The 11,430-nt window shown below is 36.7% G+C and overlaps 2 protein-coding genes across 3 annotated transcripts; both read left to right on the forward strand.

Moving 5' to 3' along the window:
* The first annotated feature begins 366 nt into the window (after positions 1-366).
* LOC130718226 (glycerol-3-phosphate dehydrogenase SDP6, mitochondrial) lies at positions 367-5,947 on the forward strand. Its single transcript, XM_057568755.1, has 7 exons — positions 367-834; positions 1,548-2,021; positions 2,493-2,824; positions 3,293-3,453; positions 3,664-3,919; positions 5,176-5,474; positions 5,631-5,947. Coding segments are annotated over exons 1-7 (1,887 nt in total). The 5' UTR covers positions 367-470; the 3' UTR covers positions 5,632-5,947.
* A 1,217-nt stretch (positions 5,948-7,164) lies between these two features.
* LOC130719599 (putative ribosomal large subunit pseudouridine synthase SVR1, chloroplastic) lies at positions 7,165-11,399 on the forward strand. Of its 2 annotated transcripts, XM_057570217.1 has the most exons (10): positions 7,166-7,721; positions 7,825-7,904; positions 8,029-8,129; positions 8,248-8,320; positions 8,503-8,596; positions 8,727-8,775; positions 9,148-9,298; positions 10,008-10,064; positions 10,662-10,717; positions 10,953-11,399. In XM_057570217.1, the coding sequence occupies exons 1-10, from the start codon at positions 7,214-7,216 to the stop codon at positions 11,020-11,022; spliced, it is 1,239 nt and encodes a 412-aa protein (XP_057426200.1). In that variant the 5' UTR covers positions 7,166-7,213; the 3' UTR covers positions 11,023-11,399. The 2 variants fall into 2 exon arrangements, with proteins under 2 accessions (XP_057426201.1, XP_057426200.1); XM_057570218.1 differs by lacking the exon at positions 10,953-11,399 and having other exon boundaries at positions 7,165-7,721; positions 10,662-10,721.
* Positions 11,400-11,430: the final 31 nt, after the last annotated feature.

Here is an 11,430-nt window from a genome sequence, read left to right on the forward strand (position 1 = left end):
TTCAAATTACTCACCAATATCATTCTTACATTAGCAACGAAAATTGAACACACAACTTTATGAGAAGAACTCATCCGTTCTTACCCACTATATGTCTAATGTGTATCAAACATAAACATTAGATAAGTTTATTATACTCTATAGTCTATTCAAATTCAACTCTCTTAAAGTTTATTATACTCTATTAAACTCTCTTATTTTATCATTCATTATCATTCAATATTTATTAATACAAGAGTAATGAGAATCACTTGTGAGTTTTGACTTTCTCTTCACAAAGCATAAAAAACGCAAAAATAATAGCTTGGTTATATTTCCGACATTTGTAACTGGCCCCTACACTTAAGCTCTCACCTTTTGACCATATATAATAAACAATAAACCCACACGTCAAACTTCCACACTTTTCAACCGTTCTCTCTTCAATTCAATCACGTTCCGCCACCGCGCTTTTTCCCCTTCTCACCGCCATGATTCGCCTGAGAAGACTCGGCCCCGCCGTCGGAGCAGCCATCGCCACCGCCTGCGGAGGCGCCGTCATCCTCTACAATCCTTCCATCTCCGCCAACGACTACGGCGGCGGTTCCCGCCTCGAGAGCCTCCGCCAGAGGGTTTACGACCAGAACGCTGTTGTTCCGTCGAGGGAGACGCAGCAGTCGGCGCTGATGGCTGCTGGTAAAGGTAATCCACTCGATGTTCTTGTTATTGGTGGCGGAGCTACTGGCTCTGGCGCTGCGCTCGATGCCGTGACGCGAGGGCTGCGAGTTGGCCTTGTGGAGCGCGAGGATTTCGCATCCGGAACTTCTTCTCGATCCACGAAGCTTCTTCATGGAGGTGCGTTTGCGTTTATGTAGATCCATTGAAATGTGTTCATCCACGATTTTTTGATTGCAAACTGTGTTGAATTGCCATCGTTTTAGTTTGATGAATTAATGGTTTTATGTTGTTGTTGTGATGCAAAATGCGATAGTGAATGATTTAGTCATACATGCATTGTTTATGATTTGCAAAATTGATTATCAGAACTCTGTTTCTTTTCCTTTTGGATTTCAACTACCTAAAGTGCGTTTGGGAAAATAACTTAATTAAGCGCTTATGGCTATATATAAGTGCTTATTGATAAGATAATTTGAGATATTTATTAAAACAAGTTGAAAATAAGTTAGAAATAAGTATAAGCACTTATTCATAAGCTATTCTGAATAGTTTGTAGGTAGGTCGTAAGCTATTTCAATAAACTCTCCCAAACACTTGTATAAGAGCTTATGCCATAAGGTAAGCTCAAATAAGTTCTTACAAACCAGAACCTAGTGAAAAATGAGGTCTTAACGTGAAAGCACTTGCTTTCGCTTTCTTGTTGAGATTAAGAAGCAAATAGGGGTTAAGGACCTGAGGCCTGTGTGCATCTTAACAATGCAGATACTATACTGCCTGAGTTCATTTCTCTTGGGGCAATGGTTTAATAAATTTATATACTGTTTTATTTTTTTATAGTGGATTTTTTTAATGCGATTAAATCTAATATCAGCGTTTTTGTGAACTATCAGGAGTTCGTTACTTGGAGAAAGCTGTGTTTAACCTTGACTATGGGCAATTCAAATTAGTGCTTCATGCGCTTGCTGAGCGTAAACAGGTTATTGACAATGCACCCCACCTATGCCATGCATTGCCATGTATGACACCATGTTTTAACTGGTTTGAAGTACTATACTACTGGGCGGGCTTGAAAATGTACGATTTGGTCGCAGGAAGACAACTGCTGCACTTCTCAAGATATTATTCTACAAAACAGTCTGTTGAGCTCTTTCCCACTCTGGCTAGGGAGGTAAACAATAGAAGCCTAAGGGGCACAGTTGTTTATTATGATGGGCAGATGAATGATTCACGGCTTAATGTTGGATTAGCTTGCACTGCTGCTTTAGCTGGTGCAGCAGTGCTGAACCATGCAGAAGTGGTATCCTTACTGAAGGATGATGCTGGAGAACGGATCATTGGTGTACGAATTCGGGACAATTTGACTGGTAACTAGCATTTTTTTTCTATCTGTTATGAGTTACCTCTGTTTACCCGTCTTTCCAAAAAAAGGCAGGAAATTGGCAAATTGTGAAGGTAGTGTAGAATAATATTTCTGACTAGTCCAAAGATACGTATGCATCATATGTAATTCACACAATCTGAAGCTTCATTCTTCTATATTGGATTTTTAAATTAAACCACATAATCTGAAGCATCATTCTCCCATAAATGAACAAACATATCCGCCGCTGGAATAGAGCTATTGGACTTGGGTAAAATCAAATTCAGAACTTTATTGTTTTGCATTGTGGAAATAGTTTTAAAAAGGTTGGTAAAATAAATACAGCCCATTCATGAATACGCATTACAGACGGGGAAGCACATCTTAGTTTGTGAAATTTAAAAGTCACAATCAAATATTTATTATTTAAACTTTGATAGTTAACTACATATCTTCACTATTTTATGTGCTGCAGGCAAAGAGTTCGATACATATGCAAAAGTAATTTTGAATGCAAGTGGCCCATTTTGCGACTCTATTAGGAAAATGGCCAACAAAAATTCACAAGAAATGATTGCTCCTAGCAGTGGCGTACATATTATACTTCCTGATTATTATTCTCCGGAGGGAATGGGCTTAATTGTTCCTAAAACTAAGGATGGGCGTGTTGTTTTCATGCTGCCGTGGCTGGGACGTACTGTTGCTGGAACTACAGATTCTAGTACTGCCATTACTTATCTTCCAGAACCGCATGAAGATGAGATTCAATTTATATTGGATGCGATATCTGATTACCTTAATGTTAAAGTATGCTATACTTCCAGACATAGATAACTTTTTAACTTATTATCGTATTTTCTAAAGAATTAGTATGGGTAGAACACTAGAACATAATGATTCAATCCATGCAGCTATTTCTACCTAGTTTTTTTTTATGTTAGGTTCAGAATAAAAAGTTCTCACAGATATTGCTTGTCTGGAAATATGTTGGATTATCTTAGCAAAAAGAAAAAAAGAATGCATGAATGAAAGAAAGTATTTTGCATCATATATTTGTTGGTTTAATAATTCAATTTTATCATTGTGGAAGCCCCTGCTTCCACTTCTACTTTAATTAGCTGGGCATGTCCTTGTAATTCATGCTTAAATGCAAACCCAATGATGCTACTGAGGAGCCACTCAGTCTAGATGCCTTTTTTTTTTCTTCTATTCTTAATTGCCTTTTCATTGTACTCTGTTTGCTAATGAGGAATAAATAATGGTACCAAATTTTAGGTACGTCGCACTGATGTTCTTTCTGCTTGGAGTGGTATTCGCCCATTAGCAGTGGATCCAACAGCGAAAAATACTGAGAGCATCTCGAGGGATCATGTTGTCTGTGAGGATTACCCTGGTTTGGTCACCATCACTGGTGGCAAGTGGACTACCTATCGCAGGTAATGTTTTAATAGGATGCTGAAATTTCAGTGTTAAAATTTCTTCAGATGTTGTTTCACTAACTAGGCATATCATGTTGATTGTCCAGTTACTCTATTTAATGAGTAACATTCAATTATTTTCTAACATCTACTTTTAGTCATTGTTTCCTTTCCTTCTCATCGGCACTCCAGCACACTAAGGATATTATTTTGACTTCTGTGTTTCAGCATGGCAGAAGATGCTGTTAATGCAGCTATTAAGTCTGGAAAGCTGACCCCCACCATTGGATGTGTGACAAAAAATCTGGCCATTGTTGGTGGTGAAGGGTGGGAACCTTCTTCATTTACAGTTCTTGCTCAACAGTATAAGCGCATGAAAACTACACATGGTAAAGTTGTTCCTGGGGCAATGGACACTGCTGCTGCAAAGCACTTGTCTCAGGCATATGGAACATTGGCTGAGCGTGTGGCCGCCATTGCTCAGGTTTGCTTGTATTACTCCATATTTCGTGTTACATGCATTGCACAACAACGTACACAAATGCACCTTAATATTATCTTGACTGGATAATTTTGTACAATTCGTGGTTTGGTGTTATGTTAACAACTTCTCAGGTACTACTTGGGCGTTCAATTTAAATAAAAACAAGTGCTCTGCTTTGTATTTTTCTTTCCATGTTTATTTTTAATGTTTAATACCTATGGTCTGCATAATTTTGTTTAGAACTAGCATAGTGCTTTTCTGAATCAGTTGAGTTTTTATGCATTATAAAAAATTCAAACGATTAAGCTAGAGTTTGCTTGAATGACACCATTTACACTTTTTAAGGGTGTGAGATTATGATCAAAATCGAAAATACTCTTTTATGCGACTGAATTTCTTAATTATGTATCAAAACAGACATTGGAACATGAATATGAACTTGGAGGAGTGGTTTGGGTGTTACTTGTAATAGAAAAATATCACAGAAGCTTAACTGCCTAAGGTAAAATTTTACTTTATAGTTATAAGACCTACAGAACTGTACGGGATTGAGTGCTCAGTGGTGAAGAGATAGTAAGAATATAAGTTCAATACTGCAAAGATGAAAGTGTTAAGATGGAATGGAACAAACAAGACAGTATAGAATTATGAATGAATGCATTACTGAGAAAGTCAGGTTACATCTATCATGGAAAAGATGGTAGAATCTCACCTTTGTCTTAGCCTCTAGGTGGTTTAGACATGCATGGAAAATGCTTATAGATGCCCCAAGAGGGATAGTTGATCAGATGAAGGGTAGTCTACCAACTAAAGATAGAGCAAATCCATAGGCTAAATCACTATAGTATTGTTGGATCCATGTTGCCAAGCCACCTTATAGGAACAAGCTTTTGTTGTTGTAGGTTAAAGGGCTTCTTATTCACAGTTTGTTTGGTGGTTGATGAGATATGTGAAAATAACTAGAAATGGGATTCAATTTTATAGTTTGATTGTATATTGGTGGTTGTTAATAAATGATCTTATGTGACAAAATGTGTCTATTTATTTAAATTCTCTTGCATTTTTTTGTGAGTGGTTGGTGGGAGGTCTTGCCGTCTTGGTGGTGATTGTTATTGCAATATGCTCTTTGTAATATGGTGATAATATTTCTCCCTTATCGTGCTTCATTCATGTTATAGGAGTTGTAGTCGGTACTAAGTTTCATTTAATTGTATCATGATGGTCCGAGTTAAACTGATTCTATGTTTGTATTTTAGAATGAAAATTTGGGGAAGCGACTTGCCCATGGTTACCCATATCTGGAGGCAGAGGTAGCTTACTGTGCTCGGAATGAATATTGTGAATCTGCTATTGACTTCATTGCAAGGAGGACTCGTCTGGCGTTCCTCGAAACCGATGCAGCAAGAAGGGCATTGCCTCGGGTCATTGAAATATTGTCAACTGAGCACAAATGGGACAAATCAAGGCAGAAGGAAGAGTTGCAGAAGGCTACAGAATTTTTACAGACTTTTAAATCCTCAAAAAATGCTCAGTTTCATGATGGGAAACACAAATAGTAAGTGCTGTTGATCATACATGTAAATTATAAAATTATAAATTAAATGCTGCAGTTATTCTAACAAATAGCTCATGTTTTTGTTAAAAAATAATAAAAAAAGGGATAAACTGTTTAAGGGTATTTATTCAGTAATTTCTATGTAATTTTTCTCAGGTTGTGGACTTGGAAGACAAGGAAGTTTTTCATCTAACAACAATATGGTAATCATTTTTCTCTTCTATGGATCAAACGGTGACTATGCTGGCCATAGAGTGGTTAAACACCTTTGAAATCAACTCTTCCTCCAGTTTGTCTCAGACTTACCTGCCAAAATTGCATTGGTGGGTTAGGTAGATTGTTTTGCACAGTTACCTACCAAAATAATTCTTCTTGAGATTAATACCTTTGGTTTTTTCTCTTCATATAACATTTGACATTTTCTGTTTTTTTAACACTCAATGATTATATATAGAATTGACTTTTCTGTTGCATCCTGATTCTACCAAAGTCCTCCATAATCAGGTCAATAAACCAAGATCAAGAGTTTATCCGTTTGGATTGGTTTGGTTTATTGTTACAAAGTATGAAAATGGAATAATAATACTTTCTTACGAGATGCTTTTTGTTAGAGTACCAAGAGTTTATTGTCTAATAACTTACTTATTTAGTTTATGGTTAGAAAGTATGAAAAATGGAAAGACTCAAAATAATTAATCTTAAAATCTCTCCACCATGTATATTGAGAAAAGTTACTTACACACCATGTCTGAAGATTTTTTACACATTAAACAATTATATTTCAAAGATGTAGAAGAAATCATTTTTTTATTCAAATTTATTGATTGGTGTGACACATCTATATATATGATTTACGTGATATTAGACTTCAATTTAATGGTGGATTTCGCAAATTGAAGCCTAAAGTCTTAGAGAGGAGGGGCGTCGCGGATAGGATGATGTTGTGCCGTCACTGAGACGAGTCTGTTATAAAAGTGAGATTCACGAAATTATAAATTGCTTACATCTTTTTGACAAAGGGAGTACTCTTTGATGCAAATGGAGACCCAAATGGATCAAACATGCGTGCTGCCCCACTTCCGATCCATATCCCTCTTGATCTGTTCAACGAAAAGATACCCATTTGTTCTATAATTCAGTTATGAAAATCAATTCTAAGTAAATGTATCCAAACATAAATCACACACTTGAAAGTACGAAGTCTATCACCATTCCAAAGATAGATAATAATGTTGAAGACACACAATATCTAATCAGATATTGATACAAGATTCAAAACATCGAAAAAGTCCAAGGGTTTCTCTCCAAAACTCCACTCTATCATAAGCTTTCTCAAAGTCTAACTTGAACACCAAATATCCAACCTGCTTCTTAAACTGAACTATACTATGGACCACTCCCTAAAGGACAATCACATTTTCACTAGTATTGCGCTACACTGAAGAAGAAAACTTCTCTAAAGCGGACTAATGATGTCATCCAGAAGAAGACACATTCTATTAACTAGAATCTCAATAATAACCTTACGTAGATGATGTTGCAAAAGACTCACCAATCTCAATCTCAATCTCAATCTCAATCTCAAGTCATTGAGTGAAGACAATTGTTTTACATGCGCATCCAATTATATTTCTCAAATTTAAAATATTATGACAAAAATTGATAAATGGTTAAATTCTATTTAGATAATTGTTTTACAATGCAAGTGCAAACTTGTTTGATTCTCCCCCGAAGAAGAAATGGTTGCTGCGTCGTCAACAATGGCGATGACGGCACTCTCTCTTCACTGCTTCACAAAGTCACACTCTCACTCCCTCACTGCTTCATTCCGCACTCTCCCTCGTCTCACATGCTCCTTCTCTTCTTCCTCCTCAAAGTTCAACATCTCCTTCGCTCCCTCCAAACCCAAACCCAAACCCAAACCCGAACCCGATAACGACGACGCCGGCCAGCTTCTGATCCCATGGATCGTCCGGGGCGAGGACGGAAACTTCAAGCTGCAATCCGAACCTCCGCCGAGTTTCCTCAGAGCCATGGCCACCGCCCAAACCGGCACCAAAAAGGAGAACAAGAAGAGCCAAACGACACCAACAGCAAAGAAGAAGAAGAGTGAGAAGGAGGATAATGCTCGTACGGTGTCGTCGTCGCCGCCGCCGAAGTATTCTAAGGCGGCACGGCGGTTCTACAACGAGAATTTCAAGGACTCCGCCGGTGAACGTCTCAGCAAGGTCCTCGCCGCCTCCGGAGGTGAATTTCTGTTACTAGTTTGTTTTGACAGTTACAAATTCAGTTGAGAATTATAACTAACTAACTAACAAAACGGTTTTCTGTTGTTTGTTTGTTTTTTCAGTTGCTTCCAGGAGAAGCTGTGAAGAGCTTATTTTTGAAGGGAAGGTTACTGTTAATGGTTCTGTTTGTAATACTCCTCAGGTTTGTTTGATTTCTTCATTCATCATATCATGAATTGTAGCTTTTAGGTCCTGTTTCTTGTGTAAGGTTAAATAGTGGAAAGTAATTTATGAGAAAAGCACTTTTGTGGTGGTGTGCAATGCAGACTAAAGTGGATCCTGCAAAGGATAGTATCTATGTGAATGGGAACCGTCTCCCGAAGAGGCAGCCGAGAAAGGTTTATCTTGCATTGAACAAGCCAAAAGGGTATGCAAGTGTGTGTTTTCGTGTTGTTGCACATGTGGCTGCTTATGTAAATGAGTTTATAATTGAGTTTGTTCTTTTCTCATGCGTTCTTGTGCGTGATGCTATTGTGTTTCGACAGGTACATATGCTCGTCTGGGGAGAATGAACCTAAATCTGTCATGATTCTATTTGATGATTATTTGAAGAGTTGGGTATGTAGCACTTTGAATTGGCAGCGTTATGATTGTGTTGTGTTCTTTATTGATTCTGCAATATGTGTTTCTTATCAGTTATGTGAAGGCATTTTAGTTCCATCTCTTTTGGGATATAGTTCAATATTTCTTTAAACTTACAATGATGTTTCTCTATCACCTAAAAACAATTCTATCTCCAGGGTAAAAACCATCCGGGAATACCCACACCACGGCTATTTACTGTAGGGCGCCTTGATGTTGCTACTACTGGATTAATTATTGTGACTAATGATGGTATGCGGTTTCACGTGAAAGCAATTTAATCTCCATTGAATTAATTTTTAATAGTGGTTCTATACTTCTCCTGATAAATTATGTCTCAGCAGTTTCATCTAATACTTAATACAATGATGCTTGTTCACAGGAGATTTTGCTCAAAAGCTTTCACATCCATCATCTAATTTATCCAAAGAGTGAGTCAGTTGAGCCTGATTTGTGTATTTTTATTGTTTATTTCCTTCATTAGTTTGGGTTGATATTGCAACTATAGGAATGGAAAGAGTACTACTCGCAAGGTTCTTGTTGGGTACTAGTTTGGTTCAAATAATTTAGATGCTGCTGTGTGTTTCTTAGTGCTTTACTGCATGAAATGAATGAAAATGATTGAATCTCCCTACCCTATCCTAATTTAATGGTTTATCATGTGATTTGAGTTACATTTATTTAATGTATGGTTTATGTTATTTGCTTTTTCGCTCTTCCTATTATTGTTTCTGTGACGAAGAAAATCTTTCACTCCTATGAATGCTCACTTTCTTTGAAACACCACATTTGTGTTATATCAGATACATCGCAGCAGTTGATGGTTCAGTTCATAAGAGGCACTTAATGGCCATAAGTGAGGGAACAGTCATTGAGGGCGTCCGTTGTGTTCCTGATATAGTGGAGTTACTTCCAAGTCAACCAGATATGCAAAGAGCTCGTCTTCGCATTGTGGTAAATTTATCTGTTTTGATATGCTATATCAATTCTACTTCTTGCCAATACTGGTTGTGAACTTGTGATTGACTCATTCTGAGATGTTGACATGGTATCTCACTTGAGCTACAATCTCATGGTGCATAATTTCCTTTTTACTGCAAATTTTAGTGTTGTAGACTAGGACATACCCTACACATGTAAAACTACTTTGGGTAAATTGTAGTAAATTCCTGCACACTTGATTGTACCTCTCTTATAAGAAATTCTGATTTTCTTTGACTGGCATCATAGGTTGAAAATTGAATTGTTTTAATAGCTTTATAATGTTGAGAAATTTAATTTTCACACATCTCAACAAAGCTTTAAGCAAAGGAACTCTCAGATGGGTGACATTGGTATATTAATGACAAATCCTGTTTTACACTTTGTTTCTCAATTTTCAATCTTTATTCTTCATGTTCAACACATATGGTATTGTTGTTTAAGAAATTTTTGTGACCATTAATGTAATATTGTGCTTGACTGCTTGTCACATGGGAGTATTGGTTTTGATTTAAGTAAGTATATGCAATTTTGACATCCTCATTAGTCACTATCTCAAGATGGCTTCATTTTAGTTTGTCAAATATATCTATCTACGTCTTAGAGCATTTAACCTATCAGTTATGAAGAAAATCGAACCTAGTTGGAAATTTCTTGTTTCATTTAATTTGGATTCTTGTAGGTTCATGATGGGAGGAAACATGAAGTTCGTGAGCTTGTGAAACGTGCCGGACTCGAGGTTAGCTTCAATTATACATATGCTCCATTTAATGTCCCTCAAAAGCCAAACGTACTAGTGCTTAGGCATATAAAATTTAGTGAATAACTTATATACATGTTTTTTTTGTTTTCATGACTCATTAGAGTATTGTCCACCGCTGTTGTATTTTACAAGACCTTGCTTTATGTTAAATCAATCCATCAGAAAAATTTAATCAGCTTAAACTTTTCTGGTGTTACATTGATTACTTATCTCCCAAACTTGGGTGTCTGCTTGTGCTGTTAACTTCTTTGTGGGTTTCAACTTATGGGTATTTTAGTTTTAGACACGATTGACAATACTTCATCTCGTCCTATTAGTGAGGATGTGCAATACTGGTTCTGATTTAAGCGATGATATGCAATATTGACATCCTCACTAATCATTATCACATTATATTTATCATTATGGCTACATTTGATCCATGTAGACGATTCCATGAAAAAGGATTTAGTTTCTGTTTTTTCTGTTCCCTTTATACTATATTAATAACATGCTGAAGTCTATTATTTTTCTCCTTCAGTTAAATGACTAACTGTACCTACATTGATATCTTATTTCTGTTTCATATTTCAGATTTATTCATTAAAGCGGGTACGCATCGGTGGTTTTAAACTTCCACCAGACCTTGGGTAATTTTCATGCATTTAAGTTACTGTAGTTCTTGGGGGAGTCCTTTATTAGTCAAATATTATTCTAGTGACATTTCATTTGAATTCGGTAGTTAGATGAGTAGTAGTAATACAATTCCAGTAATGTTTCAATTTAATTCTCCGGTGGTAGTCAAATTCAGTTTTCCAGTAAAATTTCAATTGATTTCTCTGGCAGTTAAGGGAATTAATACGTTTTCAACTGTTGTATTTTCAGGATAGGGAAGTATCTTGAGCTAAATCCAACGCATCTGAACGCCTTGGGGTGGAAGAGTCAACCAACTTAATTGTTTGAGTTATAAAGAGTCAACCAGATTAATACAGCTCTGAAGCTGTTATGAAAAGAGTTGGCCAAGGCTTGATTGGTCTGAGCTGTTAGATACTTGCTGCATTTCTTGGGAGAGTTTTTGGGATAGTGCCAGAGCACACTGCTCTTTTGACATCAAGCCAATCTTGATGCTCTCAGCAATCTAATATATATGCTCTCTGGAGTATTTAACATCTTCCTTATGGAAGATTTCCCCAATTGTACAAGTATTTGGAGGAACCTTATGCAAGTGAAGGTGTGGAGGGCGTAATACCTCTCATGTGGTATATACCATGTAAGGTTGACAATTGGATAACTTAAATCAATGATTAAGATGTTTTAGTGCTTGTTTGTTTATGCGCTGGCGGCCTTTAAATCAATTTTCTTT

The sequence above is a fragment of the Lotus japonicus genome, chromosome 5 (genome assembly GCF_012489685.1).
Source record: "Lotus japonicus ecotype B-129 chromosome 5, LjGifu_v1.2".
Classification (NCBI taxonomy): Eukaryota; Viridiplantae; Streptophyta; class Magnoliopsida; order Fabales; family Fabaceae; genus Lotus; species Lotus japonicus.

Bases quoted from the DNA above. Each gene is read 5' to 3' on its own strand.
- LOC130718226 (XM_057568755.1), top strand. From the start codon at position 471: ATGATTCGCCTGAGAAGACTCGGCCCCGCCGTCGGAGCAGCCATCGCC. The intron at 835-1,547 runs GTGCGTTTGCGT...GTGAACTATCAG, and splicing joins CACGAAGCTTCTTCATGGAG to GAGTTCGTTACTTGGAGAAA. The intron at 3,454-3,663 runs GTAATGTTTTAA...TCTGTGTTTCAG, and splicing joins AAGTGGACTACCTATCGCAG to CATGGCAGAAGATGCTGTTA.
- LOC130719599 (XM_057570217.1), top strand. From the start codon at position 7,214: ATGGTTGCTGCGTCGTCAACAATGGCGATGACGGCACTCTCTCTTCAC. The intron at 7,905-8,028 runs GTTTGTTTGATT...TGTGCAATGCAG, and splicing joins CTGTTTGTAATACTCCTCAG to ACTAAAGTGGATCCTGCAAA. The intron at 8,597-8,726 runs GTATGCGGTTTC...GCTTGTTCACAG, and splicing joins AATTATTGTGACTAATGATG to GAGATTTTGCTCAAAAGCTT.